We start from the raw sequence: 22,170 nt of genomic DNA, 5'->3' as shown, positions 1-22,170 counted from the left end.
GGGAAAGGCTTGGGCTTGATGATCCCAGAGCTCTTTTCCAATCTTAATGATCCCATGATTCCATGATTAGTCTGGCAGAGCTAATTCTTCAGCAGAGCCCAAGTTCCCTCTTGGCTTCTCCCTGGGGTGGAGCATCCCCACGTCCCATCTCCAGCCCCTCGAGCTCACAGCCCTCCACCCCTGACTCTGCCCTGGCTCCAGCCTCAGCAAACACCCCTGGAAATTCATGTCATCAGCGCTTCCAGGGGCACCAGGGACAGCAGAGGGGTCAGTTCCTGTGGGATGGAGCCTGTTGCCCTCATTTCAATAGGTGGAACTAGGTGTAGTTCAGCCACCCCCGTTGTGAGCCCAGCCAGGGTGATTTAGGGGTTGGAAAGGCCTGGAGTATTTTGCTCTCAGGGCCTGACAGAGGATGGCTGGCAGGAAATGAAACCACTGTGCTCCAAGGCAGGGGTGGCTTTGCTCTCTAATTTTTCCACCAGGTTTTTTGGAAATTCTTGGCAATTAAATAAAGAGCAGAACAGAAGGGCTCTGGCCAGAGGAGAAATCCCACTTGGTCAGCTGGATTTTTGAAAGGGGTGGAGTGAGGATTTTGGAAGGGACAGCAGGGCAAGGGCTGGCCAGGCTCTGGATCTGCGTGCTGAGGGTGGTGGGACGTGGCACTAGGGGTGCCAGGAGAGGGCCTGCTTCTTTTTGGGGGCCACCAGCGTGGGTCAAACCACGGGGATGGACACAAAGTGGAGCCTGGGATCGTGGCAGGGAGAGGCACTGATGGTTTGTCAGGGCAGAAGAGGTACATCTAAGGAGGCAACAAGGCAGCTGGTTGGGGTCAAGTCCCACATGGGTCAGGGTGGCAGTGCCATGGGAGAGACCCTCATGGGCACATCCTGGGCCTGGTTTGGATATTATCTCCCACCAGGCAAGGCCCTTCCTTCATTATGTTGTGTCCACCCTCCATCACAGGGCTGTGTGCGGTGCTGCTGACCAGGGCTCATGGTTTGCAGGACTTTCACTGCTCCTGAGAGGGCAAAAAACACATCTCCCTTGGGCTGTTCCTTTTGGGAGAGGTGGGAATAGGGGTCTCCTGCTCATTTCTGCCTGGAGTCACCCTGGAAACAGCTGGGAGTTGGCTGAGCAGCACCAGCACGAGCTGCAGAGGAGCTGCAACCCTGCAGAACGTGATTTGGGGGGGTTGGTTCATGTTCTTAACTTGTTGTTTCTTAACATTTCTCAGAAACACAGATGGTGCTGTGGTTCCTTAATTACTTGTGTCTGGAGGGTAGAGGGAGAGTGACTTGGAGAGGAAGGGAGGGGAAAGAAGCAGAGATGGAAAGAGTGAACTTTCAAGAGGAGCCTCCCACCACTTCATCTTCCTTCCTCAGCTTCTGGTGACAGCTGAGCTCAATCAGGGTCACTAATTGCAGCTTTTCACCCCAGAAAATTCCCAAGGGGTTTCCTGGAATACCAGGATGTGGTGGGCTGGATGTCCAGCCAGTGACCACCACAGCTGGGCAGCAGCAAACTGAGATGTGCCCCCAAAGCTGGCTGAGCTCAGAGCCCCTGACCTGGCATTTCTAAGGGTGATTTACCACAAAGTGAAGGAGAATCAGGGCTTTTCTCCTAAATGCCCTCTTTCCACAGGACTTTCCATGTCTTTTTTAGCTTAGCAGAGGAAGCTGAACCAGCTGTGGAAGAAATGTGAGCACCAGACCGGGAGCCTGGGAAGGGCCTTTCTGCGAGTCATGGGGGGATTTTATTTTTACTGTGAACTAACCCATGACTGTAACACCCTCTGTGCCCCATTGCCAGCCTCACAGTGGAGCTTCAGGCATCCCTGCTTGGCAACCATCCAAAAACACAAGCCCTGGTGGTGCCCTGGCAGCAGGAGCCCCCTCACATCCCCGGGGTGCTGGAGGGTTTGGTGTGAGCAGGGTAGGACTCACCTGAGCTGCTCATTTCCCTGGAAAAACCTGCAGCTGGTGCTCTCCTGGGCAGATCTCTGCCCTCAGGACCAAACCCTTGTATGAGGAAAGGGAGAGGAACCTCATCTGGCTGCCCTCTTGCCCCAGGGTGTGGATCAGCCCCAGGCTCTGCTGGCTCATTCCCACATCCCAGAACTGTGTCACAGGCGTGGAAGGGCTGTCCACCTCCATCCTCCTACATCCTCCTACATCCTCCTTCCTTCCCCTTCCTCCTCCACGAGCTCATCCATGACCAACCAGCATCGGGAAGGACGGGGGGAGAGGGATCGGCGCTGGCTCTGTTTCCCCCTCGCGCGTTGGCCGAGGGAGGTCGTGGGCCCGGAGGGACTCAAATTTTGTTTTCACAGCTGGATCCCCTGCTATCCTTTCTTCTCCCCAGCACTTTATGGCTGCTTGTTCCCTGGAGAAACCTGCTGGGGAGCAGAGTGTGTGCTGGGATGGGAGCAGAACCTGCTGCTGCCTCGGGGGTGGCGAGTGGGGCTCTTCACCTCGGGGCTTGGGACCTTTGTGGTCAGGGTGAGGAGCAGTGGCCATAAACTAAACCAGAAGGGGTTCCACCTCAACGTGAGGGAGAACTGCTTTGCCCTGAGGGTGGCAGAGCCCTGGAACAGCTGCCCAGGGAGGGCGTGGAGCCTCCCTCTCTGGAGACGTCCCAAACCCAGCTGGGAGCGTTCCTGTTTGATCCGCTCCAGGTGATCTCCAGAGGTCCCTTCCAACCCCAAGGATTCTGTGGCTCTGTGTGTTCATTAGGGATTCAGGCTGCAAGGGGTTGTGCACTCCTGCAGCGGGGCCACAGGATGGATCCTGTCTGGGGAGGGGGCAGTGCTGCAGGGAGGAAGGTGCCATCCCATAATGGTCCTCTGAGGGTGCCTCTCTGCAGCCCAGACCTCCTGGACCCTTTGCTCTGGCACGGGGTGGGGTGAAGGCAGCTGGGTAGCAGGGACACAACCAGTGTGGGGTAGGTTTTGGTGTGGGGGGTGCTGATGTAGGGTTTGGTGGTGTGGTGAAGGGTTTGGTGGTGCTGGTGGAGGTTTGGTGCTGCTGGAGTGTTTGGTGGTGCTGGGGTAGGTTTTTGTGGTGCTGCCATTGGTTTGGTGGTGCTGTAGTAGATTTTGGTGGTACTGCAGTAGATTTTGGTGGTGCTGGTGTAGGGTTTGGTAGTGCTGGTGTAGGTTTTGGTGGTGCTGGTGTAGGTTTGGTAATGGTGGTGTAGTTTTGGTGATGTGGTGTAGATATTGGTGGTACTGATGTAGGGTTTGGTGGTGCCAATGTAGGGTTTGGTGGTAGCGGTGTAGGGTTTGGTGATGTGGTGTAGGATTTGAGGGTGTGGTGTAGGATTTGAGGGTGTGGTGTAGGGTTTGGTGTTGCAGTGTAGGGTTTGGTGGTGCCATTGTAGGGTGTGGTGGTTTAATGGTTTAATGGTTTGATGGTGCCTGTCTAAGGTTTAATGGTGTGGTGTAGGGTTTGGTGTTGCAGTTTGGGGTTTGGTGTTGCAGTTTAGGGTTTGGTGGTGTGGTGAAGGGTTTGGCAGTGCCAATGTAGGCTTTGGACAGTTGGTTGCCCAGCCTGGTAGACAGGCAGGTCTGTGCCCATGCCCAGTGTGTTGGAGGGGGTGGAGAAGGTGCTGCCAGCGCCCCATTGAAAGCCCAAGGGTTTGGACCTCCAGCACTGCACATCTCAACCTTTGCTTCCATTGTGGCCCAGGGCCAGGTGAGATTGGCTCCAATCCCACCTGGCTGCCAGCCTGGGGGCACCTTTCCCACCTCAGTATGTCCAGAGGGGACAGAGGGACACTGATCCCACCCCCTGCAGCCCTGCTTGCTTTGGGGACGCCGAGCCACGTGCTCTCCCTTCTTGGCACGGGGCACCCGCTGGCTCCCGAGGTGAGGCAGGAGCTGTGACCTCTCCAGCATCAGCAGAGGGGGGGGCCCACCTATGTAAACACATCCAGGAAGGCTCCCATGCCTTTCCCAGCCCGTGCTCCCTTTGGATCAGACCGTGCAGGCTCCGCCGATGCTCCATCCCAGGGCTCCGGGAAGGTACCGTACCCCTCACCCGGGCACTGCTCCGGGCATCCCGACCTCACCCTCCTCTCTTCTGCGTGAAAACGGGGCTCTGTAATTAAATCTGTGCATAATCACCTAAGGGGGAATTTATTAGTGGTTTTTAAAATTAATATTTACTGGTGATGCTGGTGAGTGGGAATATCTGGGTGAGCAGAGTGGGAGTGTCCCTGCTGGTGCTGGGAGCCCGGCCAGAAGGATAGGAAAGCACTTGGAGTAGTAATGTTTCCTTTTTTTTCCTCTATTTTCTCTTTTCTCTGTTATCTAAGAACAGTTGGCAAGAGCACATCCAACCCTTTTGCCTCCTCATTTATCCCGTCGGAGTCTCTCTCTTTTCCCTTTTAATTATGTTTAGGTCTAATTAATAAGGTGGAGATGGGACATAAAGAGACATCTCAGTCTCTGAAACCTTTGCCTTGGCATTTGCTTTCTTGTCTTCATAGAATCATGGAATGGTTTGGGTTGGGAGGGACCTCAAAGCCCATCCAGTTCCACCCCTGCCATGGGCAGGGACACCTTCCACCAGCCCAGGTTGCTCCAAGCCCCATCCAGCCTGGAACACCTCCAGGGATGGGGAGTGACAACCACTCTGGGCAACTTCTTGTTGTCTTCAATACCCTTTCGAAGTTGATGTTGGATTTTTTTTTGCAGAGGGGTCTGGTGTCCAGGGCTGAGCTCAGGAGGATGTTTGGGTGATTTGGGGTGGCAGCTCTGCAGCTGCAGAGTTTATCTGGGACAGGGACAGGTCCCTGTGGTGGAGGGAGGGTTTGGCAGCTGTCCCCAACCCTTGTCCCCATTTGCACAACACTCAGATCACGGAGCACCCTCACAGCTCCATCTGACCTGGCAAGTCAGAATCTCCCCCAAAGCCAAAATGTTGAGAAACAGATGTCCCAGGAATAAGTGTTGGGATTCTCAGAGAGGTTTGGTGTTTTGGATGTCACGGGTCAAATGAGATTTTTGTCTTGTCTTTCAAGTCCTGCTGCCTGAGCTTCACCTCAGCTCCTGCAAGCAGAACACTTTCCAAAGTGCTGGATGGTGGGATTAGGACACCAGAGGAAGGTCACAAGGATAAATCAGAGGGATGGAACACCTCTCCTATGAGAAAGGGCTGAGAGAATTGGGATTGTTCAGCCTGGAGAAAAGAAGGTTTCAGGGAGACCCCAGCCCCTCTTCCAGTGCCTAACGGGGCTCCAAGAGAGCTGGAGAGGCACTTTGGAGTGACAGGACAAGGGGGAATGGCTTTAAAATGACAGAGGACAAGGTTAAATTAGATAATGGGATGAAATTCTTCCCTGTGAGGGTGAGGAGGCCCTGGCACAGGTTGCCCAGAGCAGTTGTGGCTGCCCCATCCCTGGAAGTGTCCAAGGCCAGGTTGGAGCAACCTGGGCTGGTGGAAGGTGTCCCTGATTAATTAAAATCATTCCCCTTGTCCTGTCACCATCTGCCCATATAAAATATCCCTCTCCCTATTTTCTAAGACCCCTTTAGACCCTGCAAGGGGCTCTCAGAGCCTCCCTGGAGCCTTCTCTTCTCCAGGTGAACCCCCCCAGCTCTCCCAGCCTGGCTCCAGAGCAGAGGGGCTCCAGCCCTGGGAGCATCTCCAGGGTCTCCTCCAGACCTGCTCCAAGAGACCCAGATCCTTCCTGTGCTTTGTTTGTGTGGATCCAGAGGACACAACTGCTCCACCTCCACTTTGGGGGGCTGCTGCCTTTACCCTCACTCTGTGTCTAAGGTGTTTCTGGCTGCTCCCACCCCCTTCCCTCTTCCTGCACTGACACTGGGAATATGGTTTTCATGCAGCTGAAAAATAGGGGTAAAAACGTTCCTTTTATCCGCTTGGCAACAGGCAGGGACCTCACCCAGCAGCTCCTGAATGGAGCCCAGAAGCCGTGGCTGAGCTTCCAACCTCTCCTGCCCCCTTTTCCTGGGGCTCTTCCAAGCTCCCTCCCAGCGCACCATCCACAGGTGTTAGGGAAAAAGGAAAAAAAAAAAACCCACACCTTTCTGGAGCGGCCAAAAAAGTGTCTGTTTGCCCTTTTTTTCCAGCATTCTCCAGCATTTCCCATGCACCCTGACCTTCTTCCTCTGCCCCTTGCCTGCATGGAGGCACCTGTGCTGGGTGAAGTGTGGATGGAGGAGTGTCCACATGGAGCAGGGCGGGAGGAGATGACGTGCCCTGATGGATTTCCTCCGATTTTTAATTGAATTTGGGGTGGTGGTTTTTTTTATTATTTTATTTTTTTTTATATTTTTTTTTCTCCCTCTCAGGGAAGTCTGGAGCGAGTCGAGCCTGGCTTGGCTTCACAGGCTGGAAAGTTTATTGCTTCCTGTTGTGAGAGCTCAGGGAGCCAGGAGGGGTTTTCGGGAGGATTCGTGGGCAGCGCCAGGGGTGACCCCGCCGGGCGGGGTTGGACCTGGCCTTTCACTGCCAGTGCTCCTCCAGCTACTTCAGGAAAGGGAAGCAAATAGAGGAGGGGAATAATTGCACCGTTTGACCTCTGGCTATCGAGGCAGATGTTTTCTTTGGAGCGGGAATAGACACGAGGGGGGAAAAAAAGTGCTATAAAAGGGTTTTGCTGAGCCACGTCCTGGGGCTCCCCGTGGGTCCCTCCTTGCCACCTTTCAGGACCTCCCCCTGTGTTATCTCACCACCTTTGAAAACTTTCCAGCAGAAAGGTTTCCCTTCTGAAAAAAAAAAAAAAAAAAAAAAAAAAAAAGAAGGTGTTTTTTCTCAACACTGAAATTTATCTCAGGAATGTGTCCGTCACAGCGAAATTTTCAGCTGGGAAGGGCTGGAATAAATCCCTTCTGCTCTCCAGCCCGGGGTTTAAATGCTTCCTCTGGGTTTTTGTGCTTTGGAATGGAGATCTTATTGTTTTTAACCGTATCAGATTAGGTTTTTTGGTCGTTTTCAAAGCTTTTTACCTTTCTGTGGCCATCAGTCAGGGATATCCAAAGGAAATCTTTCCCTGTTTCCCAGCAGAAATGTTATTCATTCTGCTGACACCATTGGCTTTTTGCTCTGGGCAGAAACCAGTGCAAACTTCACGGAAATTCCATGTTCTGACCCATCTTCTGGGCTAACTGAGGCACAACCACAGTTCAAATTTCATGGAAATTCAGGGTTTACATCTGCAGAGTGGACAGAAGAAAATAGCCTTTATTAAGCAGCCAAAACCCCCACAGGCTCTGGAAAAATGCGTGAGACCAGATTTTCTCTTGCAAGGAGCCAGAGACCAACCACATCATCCTGATCCAGACCAGAACCTTCCCAGGTTCATCCAGCAGGACCAAGACCAACCTGAGGATGAACAGGAAGAGACTTTTGTCTCTCTGTCACTCAGATGACACATCTGCACCGGGATTGCTGTCACCTCTGTCCTGAAGAGTCCTCCCAGAGGTTGGTGATGGAGCAGCTTTTTCTGCTGCCTGTAAATTGGGGTTTTAGGGCTGTTAAAGTTTTGGCTGAGTTCTTGGGGTGGGAAGCCCTGATTAATCCCAAGGCTTGGAGAAGAGGTTAGTGAAGTTAATCCAAGAGGAAAAGACAAGATTTAAGGGAAGATTTCCTTCAGCCTTTGCCCTCACTTGTGGTGTTCAAACATTTTTACTTCTCGGACATGAAATTGTGTCATCTCAAAACCCCCAAATCTGACGATTTCCAGCAAGGTAAAACCTGACATTCTTAATTTATTTCAATTTTGTGACATTTGTCTCAAGTCAAACGTTGCTTCCCAGGTCATGTTTAAAAAAAAAAAAAACAGGCTTATCATTTGCACAAAGATGTGCATCTTCATTTCACTTAGCTTTAAAAACTGAACAAATAAACACCCAGAAGGGGAAAATTAGAGAGGAAAATGAGCTGTCAGCACAACCCAGCGCAGAGCTTTGGAGGTCTGTGCTCAAAGTGGACAATTTTGGTCCCTGCTCAGCACTGACGCAGCAGGGAGATGTTACACCAGGTCTCATTATCATTTGTGACAGCACTTATTTATTTCAGTGGGACATTTAAATAAATGTGTATAGATCCCTGCTCTGAAACACAAGCGGTGCCTGGGGCAGAGGTGACCTGCAGAGGTGACTCCCAGCCAGAATTACACAAGGCTTCATCATCACATCTTTCCCCCTCTGTCCCCTCTCTTTTATTCCCCCTTTCTCCCTGCCAAGCATTAAATCGAGGGCCTGGGATGCTGCAGGGCTGGGTTTTCCCTGCACATTCATTTACGGCTCTGCCTCCAGCCCTCTGCCTCCTTCCCTGGGTGATGGTTTGGTGATGGGAACCACTCAGTCCCTGCCAGTGGGGTGGCTGGAGCTGCTGGGCTTCAGCTGGAGCAGGAGCAGATGTTGCCTGGCTGGCCTGGAGCACAGATGCCCCCAAAATCTTCCACCAGGCAGCAATTGCTGCATTTATAAATAAACCCACGCGGTCGGGAAGCAAAGGGCGTGGAAAATCTGCGTGACCCACGGGACCAGGACCACGCTGAGCTGCCCTTTTATCTCTGAGCTGCTGCCTGAAGTCCTGCAGAGCCTGGAAGTTGTTCTCAGCTGGTTATTTTTAAATAACTGACCGTACTTCCCCACGGCTCCGTCCTGCACTGGCTGGAGCGGGGTGGGACTTTCAGCACAGCCCTTCGGTGGGAATGGGACCTTGGTGGCCACCCCTCAGGTCTGATGGATCTCACAGGGCTGGTTCTTTAGGAGGTTTTTGTTTAGGTGTGATGTGCTGGCAGCTGTGGGGTCCCTCCTTGTGGGGGATATGCCCCCAAAGAGCATCCAGTGGCCCCTCTGGAGGTGACCACGAGGTGACCCACCACACTGTGTCCAGACCTGAAGGACCACGAGGGGAAGGAGATCCCAGTCCCAGCGTGCTGGAGGCCAAACCCAACCCCAGCAGCACTCAGGGGTAATGTGACCTCAGCCTGTGCATGTTTTCACCCTCTCAGAGGGATCCCAAAGGGAGATCTCCAGGAGGGCTGTGGGGTTTTTGGAGATCTCCAGCCCTGGTGCTCTCCCCTGAAACCATCTCCTTCTGTCCTTGGAGAGTGCAGGTTGCTGCTGTGCCACGTGCTGCAGCTGAAGCATGAAGCCAGGGTTGTGATAAACTGTGATAATTTAACTCCTTTAGATGCTTATTTCCCAAAAATGCCTCCCAAAACCTGGTTTCCCTGGTGGGGCTTATTCCCATAAGGGTGTGGTTTTCCCTACACATGGCTTAGCTGACAGGGCTTTTCCACTTGCCCATCTTAGATGACTAATTCCAAGCAGTGAATTAACTTACCACTGTGTATGAGTAATTAGTGTATAACTTACCACTGCCTGTGAGTAATTAGTCTATAACTTAAAGCCTTGAGGGCTGTGGGTTCCAGATGTTCCAGTGAGCAGGAATTGCCCTTCCACGTCCATCCAAGCTCTTTGGGAAACCAGAGGCCTGACAGCAGGAGGAGTATCCTGCTTTTCCAGGGCCAGGGATGAAAGTTCCTGATAAACCATATGGTTCCCAACCTTCCCCTTAAATGAAATGCATCTGAACATCTTTGTGCCCTCAGAGATGGGATCTGATCCTTTCCAAGCCTTGGCTGCTGCTGTGGCTTCCTCCTCCCTCCCTTGGATGGACCTTCTGCCTTGACTCCCCATTCCCATCTCAGCAGACACCCAGAGCTCTGACCCTGCTGGGGTGGCAGTGCCAAAGCTCCCCACGGCTGGAGCAGGGACAGGAGCTTTGGAGCAGCAGGATGGAGGTTTTCCCCTTGAAAACCACCTGGCTTAGGCTTCATGTGCATTCCCACCCTACTTCTTGTTAACCACTGCTCTTGCAGAGAAGCCAGGAAGCCTCAGTGTGTGCCCACAGCCCCTTCCCCACCCTCCACCTGCTCTCTGGTGAATCCACCAGCCCAGAGAGAAGAGCACCAGCTCTTCCTGGGGGAGCAGCGAAGCAGGAGTTCCAGGGCAGTTTTTCCCACTAGTGAGCCTTCCCTTTTCTTTTCTTTTCTTTTCTTTTCTTTTCTTTTCTTTTCTTTTCTTTTCTTTTCTTTTCTTTTCTTTTCTTTTCTTTTCTTTTTTTTAATTATTTTTTCGCCCCCAACAGCCAAGGAACCTTTGCCAAAGCGTGTTTCCCACATGTTCCCTATTAGTCATGCTCTCTGTCTTACAAATCTGTTACCAGTGCCACAAGCCGATGCTATTAATTTACTTCCAACCGACTCCAGAGCTCAGCGGCGGAATTCCAGGCAGCCTTCCTAAAGCCAGCCCCGGGCGGCTTGTTTGGATTTCAGACCAGTGCCCCCTCTCTTCCCCGGTGTATTTATACAGCGCCTTCCCCGCTTCTCCCGGGGCTTGGCGAGGGAAGGAGCGCCGGGAACCGCTCCGGGGTTGTGCCCGGGGGTCGGGCAGGACCTCCCGGCGGGGGATGCTCCAGAGGCGGGGTCCGACAGCACCTTAAATACTTCCCTGGAGCTCCGCTTTCCAGCCGCTGGGGCGGGGCTGGACCGAGGCAGGAGGGAGTTTATCCAGGGCAAGGCACGGGAATGTGGCTGGAGCCACGGCGAGAAGCACCATGTCTCTGTAAGTCCATGGGTTTTGTTTTTTTGGTGGTTTTTTTTTCCCCCCCCCATTGTTTTCCCCGCGGTTTAAGCAGCCGTGCAGAAAGGAAAGGGCATCCAGCCAGCGCGGGGCGATTTCTTTCTCCCTTCGGCTTATCTTAAACTGGGGTTGTAAAGTTTTTATTTCCCGGGTCTGACAGTTGTGCCTGTGGTTGTGTAGAGGGATCGGCAGGTTTTGGGAAGTCGCTGTGATGAGAATGCAGAGCTCAAGGCTCAGTCGTGTCTACACATAATTGTGACTACTTTAGGAGTTTCTGGTGGTTTGAGCAGTCCAGTTCCTGCTGTGCAGCTGTCCTGGAGTGAAACTTGTGCCCTGTGAGCGTTCCACGAGCTGTGTGTCAGCTAATCTGGAGGTGACGTGTGAAGGTGGATGATTGAATGAATGGATTTCAAAGCCTGAGGGATGATGGCTCCTGTCTTTGGTAGATAATGAGCTTCATGAACCACCTAATCTAATCCATCTACCTGCTGCAGATCCACACAGGTTTGGGGCTTTTTTTTCCCCAGACTGTGTAACTTTCCCACTGCATGGAGGGAATTAAATCTCGTGGAGGCATGTGGAAAAATGTAAAAATCCATTTCCTGTGCTCTTCTAGTTGGCACTGTGAAGAGAAAGGACAGTCTTTTCCTAGTGGCATCCTATCCATCATCCCTGAGAACAAATCTTTCCTTGGAAGCGTGTTTGCCATAGAATTGATCCCAGATTATCACGGGGCACTCACCCCCACTCTTTAAGCAATTAAAGGTGCTGAAATCTCTCAGTGTGGTCTTTGTAGCCAGTGAGCCACGAAAAGCACTGGAAGTTCAACTGAACTGATGGTAGGAGGGGTTTTAACTCATTCCCTTCAGCTCCTGCTCTCAGATCCGGTGGCAGGAGGGTGGGTGGGCACACAGGAGTGTGACATCCAGGGGTGATCCCACACAGAGGGGTCCCAGGGGCACAGGAGCAGCTCGTGGCTGTTCCCTGCAGATGTTCCTGCAGATCCAGATGTGCACAGGGGGCTGGGCTGCGGTGTCAGCGGCAGGACCAGCACGTCGAGCTGGTGGCTGGTGACCAGAGCTGTTCTTCCCAAAGCAACAACCCTCCACTTGTGTTATTTATCCATTTTTTCCTTTTCCTTGGCTCGGGAGGTTTGGGAGTGTTTAGAACCAGCGCTTTCAGGGGCTCCTTTCTAAAACATGCCCCCCAGAGGAGACAGTGGGTGCTTTGCTAACAACCAGTTCAAAACTTGAATACTTAACTCCAAAAGCCGTGGTTACCTTGGTCAGACCCTCCCAGCCCCATCAAACAGCTGCTGGGAGGTGACTTGGAGCTCTGGGAATCGTGTCTTTGAGTAACACTCACAAAATGGGAAATCATCCTCGGTGTAAACCCTTGAGGTGAGCCCTGAATTTTGAATGGACTGCTCTCCAGGACATCTGAAGTGAGTCTTTAAGGATGATTTGAGGCTTGCAGTTAGTTTGGGGTGCTGGTGGGGGCTGAGCAGCTGAAGCTGGTGTGTCCTCAAGCCTCGGGCAGACCCGGGTGCTGCACAGACAGATGCACCGAGTCCCACACCCAGCAGGGTCTTCCCTTCCCAGCCCCCTGTCAGCTGGAGCCTGGCTGAGTGCCTGGATTAATCCTGCAAATCATTCAACGCCCCATTTCGCCCATATTTGAGTGTGAACACAACAGGGGAAAGGTTAAAGACACTTTAGGGTGTACCCACTGCAAAGAAGTAAAAAAAGACACTCGCAGGGGATGTTTTCCCATCTCACCCCTGAGTAAACCCAATTTCCTCCATAAATAAGGAATAGCTCTGTGGGGGTTGCTCTCCATGTTCACCTGCACAGTGTTTCTGTGCTGACCACTGGGTCCAGGGCATCGCTTTTGGGGCAGGAGATGGGGGTTCTGGTCCTGGCAGCTTTGAGGGCTGTCGTTCTTCTGAGGGCAGAGAGGAGAACTTCCCCCACCTCACCCAGCAGTTGTCCCTGCCTCAGTTTCTCCAGCTGCAGGACAGGAACAACACCATCTGCAGAGCTCCCACGGGCCCAGCCCGGCGTGTGAAGGCTCGGGGGTTTGGGTTCGCAGGGGGTTCGTTTGATCTGCAAACAGCAGGGTTAGAAAATTCCATCTGCTGCTCTCGAGAGCCCTTCGACAGCGCAGGAATTTCGCTGCATCTCGAGGCCGGGACGGTGCTGCCTCCTGGGGCAAACCAGCCCCTCTTGGCTCCTGTCCTAAAGCAAAGCCACATTCCTTGGTGTGGAGAACAGAGCAAGGCACGTTTCCCTTCCTGCTCCCGTGTGGGGCTGTGCCTGGGGCTGCTCCCACCCTGTGCCTGGCACGGGGAAGCAGGACCAAAGCCTGGATTTGGGCCATGGAAACCCCACGGCACAGTTTTGTGTCTCCAGCGGTGCAAAGCCAAGGTGGGGCCACACTCGTGTCTCATCATCATCAAGCTGGGTTGGACAGGGCTTGGAGCAATCTGGACAGGTTAAAGGTGCCCCTGCCCGTGGCTTGGAACAACATGATCTTTAAGAGCCCTTCTAATCCAAAAAAATTACAGGATTCTGTGATTCCATGATCATTTTCCCCCTTAGATCTTCATCCCCACTCAGCCACGCTCACCCAGCATAGAGGGTTGGGTTTGATGTCCACACAATTTCCACACATGGACAACAGCCCTCTAACTGTCCTCTCCCTCTGTGTCCTCTCCCTCTCTGTCCTCTTCCTCTCTGTCCTCTCCCTCTCTCTCCTCTCCCTCTCTCTCCTCTCCCTCTCTCTCCTCTCCCTCTCTCTCCTCTCCCTCTCTCTCCTCTCCCTCTCTCTCCTCTCCCTCTCTCTCCTCTCCCTCTCCTTCCAGGGCTCTCTGGGTCCATGATGTTTTCCCTGTCACTCTCACCTCCAGGTATCTGTCAGGGCTGTGCCAGTCAAGCAGTAAAAAGCCTCCTGTCTTTAGTGATGCCTGGGGCTCACCCAAGGAGCTTGGGCTGAGGTCCCACTGCAAGTCGAGCTAAACACAGAATGGTTATTACAAGCTCTTCCTCCCCAGCTGTCCAGGTCTACTAATAAATGCCTGGGTTTCTCTTGAAAGCTTTTTCAAGGTTTATTTTTGAAACAGTCTGCATTTGATTAAAGCTTTGTTTTGTTTTGTTTTGTTTTTTCAAAAGGGACTTAAAAGGGCCATCGGCCTGTAAACATAAATATTCCCATTCTTTCGCTGATTCTTTGCATTTTTCTGGGTTTGCTAATAAAGGATATTGCAGAGTCTCTGTGGTGTGGGCAGCACCCTCTGCTTTCAGCTCAGGCCCTTGAACTCGTGTTGTCTGAGTGAGTTTATCCCACAGAAACAGTTTGGGTTGGAAAAGACCCCTGAGATCACTGAGCCCAACTCAGCACCACCGTGTTCACCACTAACCCACGTCCCCCAGTGCCACATCCACACACCTTCAAAAGCCTTCCAGGGGTGGTGACTCCACCACTTCATCTGGTTGGCAACCATTTTTCCTTTCCTCTCTCTCCACTTCTCTCTTTTGTTGCTCTTTTAATCTGTTTTCTTCTTTTTTCCTTCTCTTGTGGGCAACTTGAAAACAACGAATTGTGTTTTACTAAAGCTGGTAAACTGATGGTTTGCAGTAGGTGTTTTCTGTGGATTGGTTTTTGTGATGAGTGTTTCAGTGAAATATTTTTTCTTTTTTTTTTTTTTTTTTTTTTTAACTCCTGTAAAACCTTTTGCCAAAATATCTTACTTTTCTCAATAAATTAGAAGAATTTCTCTTCCAGAAGAGTGTGTGACTCGTTCTCCGGACTCAAATTTGAGGTTATAACGAACCAAAAGGCTTTTAAAAAGTCTTTAATAAAATTTAACCTCTCTGGGCAGCTTATTGCTTAAAATCTGGAGTGGAACACTGCCCCTGGTGCAGACTGAGGCAATTTCCTCTTGTCCTTTCACTTGTTATCTGGGAGAAGAGCCCCACCCTCACCTTGCTACAACCTCCTGTCAGGGAGTTGTAGGGAGGGAGAAGGTCCCTCCTGAGCCTCCTTTTCTCCAGGCTGAGCCCCCCCAGCTCCCTCAGCTGCTCCTGCTGCTCCAGCCCCTTCCCTGGTCATGCTCCAGCCTTTCCATGTCTTTCTTATCATGAGGGGCCCAAAACTGCCCCCAGGGTTCCAGGTGTGGCCTCACCAGTGCCCAGCACAGCGGGGCAATCCCTGCCCTGGTCCTCGTGGCTGATACAAGATGTGACCTCACCAACCCACGGTTTTTATTTCCCCCCTTTCCCCGCAGGTTATAACTGAGTAGCCCTTATGACCAACATGAGCTGGAGCTTCCTCACCCGCCTGCTAGAAGAGATTCACAATCACTCCACCTTCGTGGGGAAGGTCTGGCTCACCGTGCTCATCGTGTTCCGCATCGTCCTGACCGCCGTGGGGGGCGAGTCCATCTACTCCGATGAGCAGAGCAAGTTCACCTGCAACACGAAGCAGCCGGGCTGCGACAACGTCTGCTACGACGCCTTCGCGCCGCTGTCGCACGTCAGGTTCTGGGTCTTCCAGATCATCGTGATCTCCACCCCTTCCGTCATGTACCTGGGCTACGCCATCCACAGGATCGCCCGCTCGGCCGAGGAGGAGAAGAAGTTCAAGGGGTTCAAGAAGAAGAAGCAGTTTGCCCTCAACTGGCAGGCCGTGCGCAACATGGAGGACGCGATGGAGGCCGACGAGGAGGAGCCCATGATCTCCGACGACGCGGCGGAGCACGAGAAGGCCAAGGCCAAGCCCAAGAGCAAGGAGCCCCAGAAGCACGACGGGAGGAGGCGCATCCAGGAGGAGGGGCTGATGAAGATCTACGTCTTCCAGCTGCTCACCAGGGCCTCCTTCGAGGTCTGCTTCCTGATAGGACAGTACCTGCTCTACGGCTTCGAGGTGGAGGCGTTCTACGTCTGCAACAGGGTGCCCTGCCCTCACACCGTGGACTGCTTCGTGTCCCGGCCGACGGAGAAGACCATCTTCCTGCTGGTGATGTACGTGGTGAGCTGCCTGTGCCTGCTGCTGAACATGTGCGAGATGTTCCACCTGGGCTTCGGCACCATCCGCGACGCCATCCGCAACCGGAAGATCAACAGCTTCAGGCAGCCGCCCTACAACTACGCCTACCCCAAGAACATCTCCTGCCCCCCCGAGTACAACCTGGTGGTGAAGTCGGAGAAGTCCACCAAGATCCCCAACAGCCTGATGGCCCACGAGCAGAACTTGGCCAACGTGGCCCAGGAGCAGCAGTGCACCAGCCCCGACGAGAACCTGCCAGCGGACCTGTCCACCCTGCACAAGCACCTGAGGGTGGCCCAGGAGCAGCTGGACATCGCGTTCCAGAGCTACAGCAGCACCCAGGCCAACACCCAGCCCTCCAGGACCAGCAGTCCCGCCTCGGGGGGCACGGTGGTGGAGCAGAACAGGGCCAACACCGCCCAGGAGAAGCAAGGTGCTAAGCCCAAGGCCTCCCTGGAGAAGGGGAGCTCCAGCAGTAAGGACGGAAAGACGTCAGTATGGATATAACTTTGTGGAAAAGGTGAGGGGGCAGCATAGGTGGGGGGTTATTTTGGTTTGTCTCTGGTTTTTGGCATTCGTTTCGCTGGGCACAGGCACAGTTTTTGTGTGGAAGTCGAGAGAGAGAAGGAGTTTCAGACCAGTTTAGTGCTGTCTTCCAGGACGTTAACAAAAGACATTTCTTCCCTTTTTCCGACGTGTTCTCCAGCTGGGAACCTCCAGTGAGTAACAGGAACCTCCAGTGAGTAACAGCAACCCCCCTGCACCTCCCACCCCTCCAGTCCCCACCAGAACCCCCCAGCAGAGATGGACAATGCGCTGTGGGGGGAGGTGGAGCTGCTGGGGGCTCAGGAGGGAGGTCAGGCTGGCACGAGCAGCCGCCCTCCTGCACGGGCAAGGCTCGAGGGCTGCAGGTTCAGGCGGCGTTTAATTACTAAACACCCTTAATCAAATTAATTTCTGATCCCCCTGATATGAGAACAACTGACAACGTTGCACGGACCTTCACGACACAGCGTCCTGCCTGGACTGGCAGGGGTCTTGCAGGGCATCATGAAGACGTTGCTGGATGCTGCAAGCCAGGAGTGGGGCAGGAACACAGGGACTGTCTCACACACAGAGCCCAAAGAACAGCCCAGCACTGAAGGTTTCATCTTTTATTCCTCTGCATCGAAGCAAAAAGCGGAACTGCTCCAACCCCTCCGGAGCAGGAGCGAGCAGTGACGCCGCATCCTCCCGGTGCCTGTGTAGCACTTGCTACAGATGTGATGGGACTCCTCGCAGTCACAGAGTTTTTAACGAACTGCTGCTTCACATCATCAGAAAGTGCCTTTAATGCAACAAAAGGAAAACAAAAGCGTGGAGGGTTTAGGCTTCTTTATTTGCTGAGTTTTAGTAGAGGTCGGAAGGACGGCGTTGGCAAATTTGGGTTTTCTGATTAATCAAGGAAGATCTCTGTTGGCAAATTTGGGTGGTTTTTTTTATTTTTGATGAATGAAGGAAGATCTCTGTTGGTAATTTTGTTTTCCTGATGAATCAAACCCTTATAAATAGTGGCAGGAGGCAGATCTATGCATAGTGTGTCTCTGGTGTGTGTGTACATGTACGTATATATACAGACACATATGAACATGTGTGTGTGTGAGTATAGACATAGAGAGATATATGTAAATGTAATATCAACCCTCTGGTCATTTTGCAGCCTTCCACCTCCCCTGGGAAAACCCAGCTGCTCCAGGACTGGGGCTGAGCTCAGCCTGGAGCAGCTGTTGGACTTTCAGCCTCCAGCCTCACCTGGGCAATGGGGAGGTTTCCAACATTTTCCTGAGGGGCTTTGCAGGAGATCTGGCTTCAGTGGGGACAGGACCAGGATGGCAGCAGGAAGTTTTTCCTTAGTTTACAGGGAGTTTTTTTCAGCTTGGCTGGGGTTTAGGGTGGTTTTCCTGCACTTACAGTAGTCTGGGGGAGTGTTGAAAGCTGCTGAGCTCCAAGGCTCCTGCTGGTGCTGAGATGTGCTTTGTCAGGGTGGTTTCATCCCACATCTCCTGCACAGCTCTGGGTCTGTGGCTTTGTTGCCCTTACAGAAGGAAAACCTCATCACTGGGAGCACAGGGAGCATCTCCTGCCAAGTGGCAGAGGCTGAAAGCAGGAGCTGCCCAACCCTACCAGAGAGGGTCTGATCCCTGAGATGTTCCCAGCTTACCTGTGGCTTGGCAGATGCTCTCACAGCCTCCCAATGATCCCGTGGCTGATTCCTCACCATGGAGAACCCACGCAGGCAGAGCCTTCAAGATCAAACCTAACACAAAAGAAGTCAATCCTCCCTAACACAGCCTCTGTGCTGAGCTGTTCCCTCGGGGCTGTGCCAGCCACCCAAAGTCACATCCAGGTCCCTGGGCCAGTTTTTCCTATCCATTGGATTTACAGGGTTTCTTGCTGGGCATCACTGTCATGTCCTTGAGATCAGCCCCCAAAAGCCCTGAGGATGCCCTGTTGTGTCCAGGCCCTTTGGCTGTTGTGGGGAAGGGGCAGAGGATTTGGATATGCCCTTCAGCTCCTGGGAACCTCGGCTGAACTGCTCCATGCCTTTAGAGAACAGTCCTGCAAGCCAAAAAGTGGAATTAAAAAGGAAGCAAAGGAACACCCTACAAGGTATCCAGCTGCAAACAGTCAGTGTGGTTTTGTGTAACAGCCTGGGGAACACTTCCAGGCTTGTTCCTGGTCCTGCTGAAGGCATTGGTAAAATGCTTGGAATGCTGTTTGCTCTCACTGCTAGAGATCTTCCCCTCCAAAAAAGCGTCCAGGAGGAGGGTCAGCACATCCTCCCCCAGCAGCAGTAGTAGCACACATCCATCCCAAATTTCTGCTGGGAATTTTGCAGGAAAGGCTCGGGAAGTTCACACCACGGTGGTGGGGAGACAAACATATCCAACTGTGCTGTTTGTCCCTTGTGTTCTCTCCTGGCTGGGGGTGTGCTGGGCAGAGCAGGAGAGGCTGGATGCTGACAGGGCTACTGTCCCCTTGTCCTAAATGCCTGCACATCCACAGCCCAGGCTTCTGGGAAGGACAGAGAGGAGCTCCTGGGTGGAAATTTGCTCCCTAGTCATTACAGGGCACAAAGCTCGTCCTCCACATCAGTGTGACTCCTCTTTTATTCCCAGCCCTGTGTCCCATGGGAAACAGGGTGTATTTAAAGCCATGATCCCGAGGGAATGGTGGAAGCTCTGAGGAGATCCATGGTTGGATGCTGCCTGGGTTCTTCTGATTCCTTTTGGATGAGCAGCAATCTCAAGGCCCTGGATAAATTCGTCCTTCCCACACAACGCTGGGAAGTGCTGCCCCTGTGCAGGAGTCTGGATTTTGGATTTGTCCTGCCCATAGCAGCCCCAGCCGTGACCTGAGCATTTCCCAGTGACTCAGATCTGCCCCTCAGCTCCTGCTGACCTGCAGGTTCACCGCTGAGTCACCCAGGGATGGGAATGTGCCCCCCCTGCTCTTCCTTCAGGAAACAATCCTGGCAATATCTCCCTGTGGGGAAAGCAGGGCGCAGATTTTAAACCAAAATAAACCCCAAACCTGGTCACAGTGACCTGAACAACTCATTAAACCCACTCTAGAGGGCAGGTTGACCTGCCTCAGTGGTACAGGGGGTCAGTGCCTGATGGGAGGAGATTCCAGGGCTTTGTGGCTGTAGGTTCAGAGGCACCTGGAGCAGCAGGGTTGGGAAAAGACCATGGATCTTCTTGCCAACTTGCCACCATCAAATGACTCCTTAATGGGTAACATGAACCCTCCTCTCTTCAACCCCTGGTGTGTCCTCCCCTCAGCAATGCAGAATGTCTCATGCTTTTAACATCTGCATATTTTGGGTGTTTGAAGACTTGTTTCCATCCTCAAATTTGCTTTTAAGCCGAACAACTCCAGCCTCATCAACCTTTCTCCAAGGGCTGCTTTGCTAGCAAAGTTTTCCCTGGCGTCCTTGAACCAACACCAGCCACTCCACATCTTCCCAGTGGTGTGGCTGTGCTGGTCCTGGAGCCACCTTCCCTCTCTGCTCCTCTCCACCCACCCATCTGCCACCCTGGCCCTCCCCAAAACCCCATCCTCTGCAGGCATGGGGATTGCTCCCCTCTCCACGTGTGTGCTTGTACATTTGGGACCCTCCTGCCCTCCCTCAAACCCCTTTTTTTTTGTCCCACCCCAGTCCTGGGGTTCTGGGTGACCTGTGGGTCCTGCAGCGGGTTCACAGCCCCCTCCCCTGCTGGTGTCACCAGCACATTGGACACTCCCACGCTGTTTTCCACGAGGAGAGTCAATAATTGCAGTATTGACGAGTGCCAGAGCCAGGGCAGACTGTTGGGTGATCAATACACCCCCCTTGCTTAGGGACACGGGGTAACAGCTCCCTCCACCCTCCCTCCAGCTCATCCACCAGCACCATCCTTTCCAGCCCTGCTTTCCCGTGGTTTCCAGGTGTTTTGGCCGGGGTTGAAGCACAAGGGCACGTTCCCAGCAGGAGTGCTGGGGTGCCATGAGCTGTCTGGGAGAGATGCAAAGTTTCCTGCCAGGTCCCAGCCAGCCTGGAGGGCACTGCTGGCTCCTCTGAGCCTGGGGAGGAGGGATCCTGGCTCTCCCAGCTGAGCCAGCACGAGTCCCTAGCAACAGAAAAGATTATTATTACTGATATTATTATTATTACTCTGTATACTGAGTTGCTCACTTCCCCCCTTCCTCCTCCACTCTGTGACCTCGAAATCCTTTAGGATGTTGCCTCTTCCCACTGAGTCACTGCCACGAAGGCATTAATGACTCTGCAGGAATGACTCCTCTCGGGGGCAGGAGCAACAATCCCTTCTCTTTATCCTGTCAGTTGGGCAAGGAAAAGGACAGACAGGCAAAATATGCATAACCACGAGCAGAATCCCCATCAGAATCATTCCAGACTCCACCAGCAGCTCAAGGAATTTCAGTTAAACCACGGAGCATCAGCCATGGAAGAAATGCCAACAGTACAATTAATGCTTTGCTTTCCTTTTTTTACAGTTTGCAGTGTTGTTCACACACAGGACGGGTTTGGCTCTGCAGCTGAACTAATTGTAAATGTTGACTCTCTTGCTAAACTTGGTCAGATGAAGTGCCCACACTTAGATTTCTCTTCTTACCATTCAGGGCCAGGAATGTCCCAAGTAAAAGCCAGATTACCTTCTTGCTTGCATTGCATTCCACTGGGAAATACTTGAACTTAACTCAAGGCCATAACCAGTCTGTGCTGTTACAAAGCGTCTGGGATTGTTATTTTTATTGATGTTGTTGTTAATTTTTTTTTATTATTATTATTATTATGTACTAACTGTATTTGTACTAGGAATTTTTGGAGTATGAGGTTGAATCTGTGCGTATTTTTCAGTGTCAGTGTTACATCTTGGACTGTAGTTAGAATATTAAACACTGGTCAAAGGAGAAGGAGACATCAGTCCAGCTCTTCAACTGGTTATTCCACATCCACTACTAATAATATGGAATAAAACTTACATTTTGTTACATGACGTAAAGCATGTGATGTTTCCTTGGGACGGGCCCTTGAGTGCTGAGAAGAAGTTGTTCCTGATCCATGATTTTCCCGTTTTAGCCGTGCAGGAGCTCTTTTTTTTCCCCAGATATGGGTATAAATCATTGCAGAATAGTTTTGCCTTAAGAAGCAGTTGACCTTCGAGTTGTTTGGGATGCGTTGTCTCCCTGATGAATCACTGCCCGCCGTTCCTTCGGGCACGGAGCTCAAACTGCTGGGGAAAGCCTGAGCTTCCAAAAAGCAAGAAAACTTTGGGGAATCTGGGAGAAACTGATGATTCAGGCTGAGCAAATGATGGGAAAGAGCTTTGTGAGAGAGCCTGACTTTCCATGCATAGCCTCGGTCTCTGCCCGTTAAATCACAGGCGCGTTCACCCGCAACCCCTGTCCAAAAAAGTCTTCAGGAGAAACATTTCTGGACACAAACATGCATTTTCTTCCTGGTTTTTTTTTTTTTTTCCTTGTTTCTCTGGAAGTTGAACTGTGTTGACAAATTCTTTGGTATGAGCAGGATGTGGTCCCACTGAGAGAGAGAAGAGCCAAGGCCAGGCTGGACGAGGCTTGGAGCAATCTGGGAGAGTGGAAGGTGTTCCTGCCCATGGCAGGGGGTTGGAACTGGATGATCCCTAAGGTCCCTTCCAAGCCAAACCATTCCATGAACCTGTGATGCCAAGAGCAGGATCCTCTGACAAGCCCACAGCGGGGGGGTCAATGGTCAGAAGCATTTTAGGCTAAAACACCCCAAATAAGGGAAACCTTTGCTAAAGACCAAGGTGTCCTTCAAACCAGCAAGGTCTGAGGAATCAGCTGAGCTTGTCCCTCAGGCAGCCACGTCCTGCCCGGATGTCCCAGAGGATTCAGTGGGAAATCAGTGAGTGAGGAGCAGCCTCATCTCTTGCCCCCGTGCCACCTCCAAATTGCTGCTGCTGGAGAAG

At 52.4% G+C, this 22,170-nt stretch overlaps 1 protein-coding gene across 2 annotated transcripts in view; it reads left to right on the top strand.

The window, feature by feature from the left end:
- GJC2 (gap junction protein gamma 2) overlaps window positions 1-21,219 on the top strand; it is a 30,642-nt gene extending 9,423 nt beyond the window's left edge. For both annotated transcript variants that reach the window (XM_050309889.1, XM_050309899.1), the window contains exon 2: window positions 14,910-21,219. In XM_050309889.1, the coding sequence (XP_050165846.1) occupies window positions 14,930-16,177 (1,248 nt within the window). In that variant the 5' untranslated portion in view covers window positions 14,910-14,929 and the 3' untranslated portion in view covers window positions 16,178-21,219. The remainder of the gene's footprint in view (window positions 1-14,909) is intronic.
- The last annotated feature ends 951 nt before the right edge of the window (window positions 21,220-22,170 follow it).

The sequence above is a fragment of the Myiozetetes cayanensis genome, unplaced genomic scaffold, assembly GCF_022539395.1.
Source record: "Myiozetetes cayanensis isolate MyiCay16 unplaced genomic scaffold, myiCay2020 scf1, whole genome shotgun sequence".
NCBI lineage: Eukaryota > Metazoa > Chordata > Aves > Passeriformes > Tyrannidae > Myiozetetes > Myiozetetes cayanensis.
This window is presented reverse-complemented; position numbering and strand designations above follow the sequence as displayed.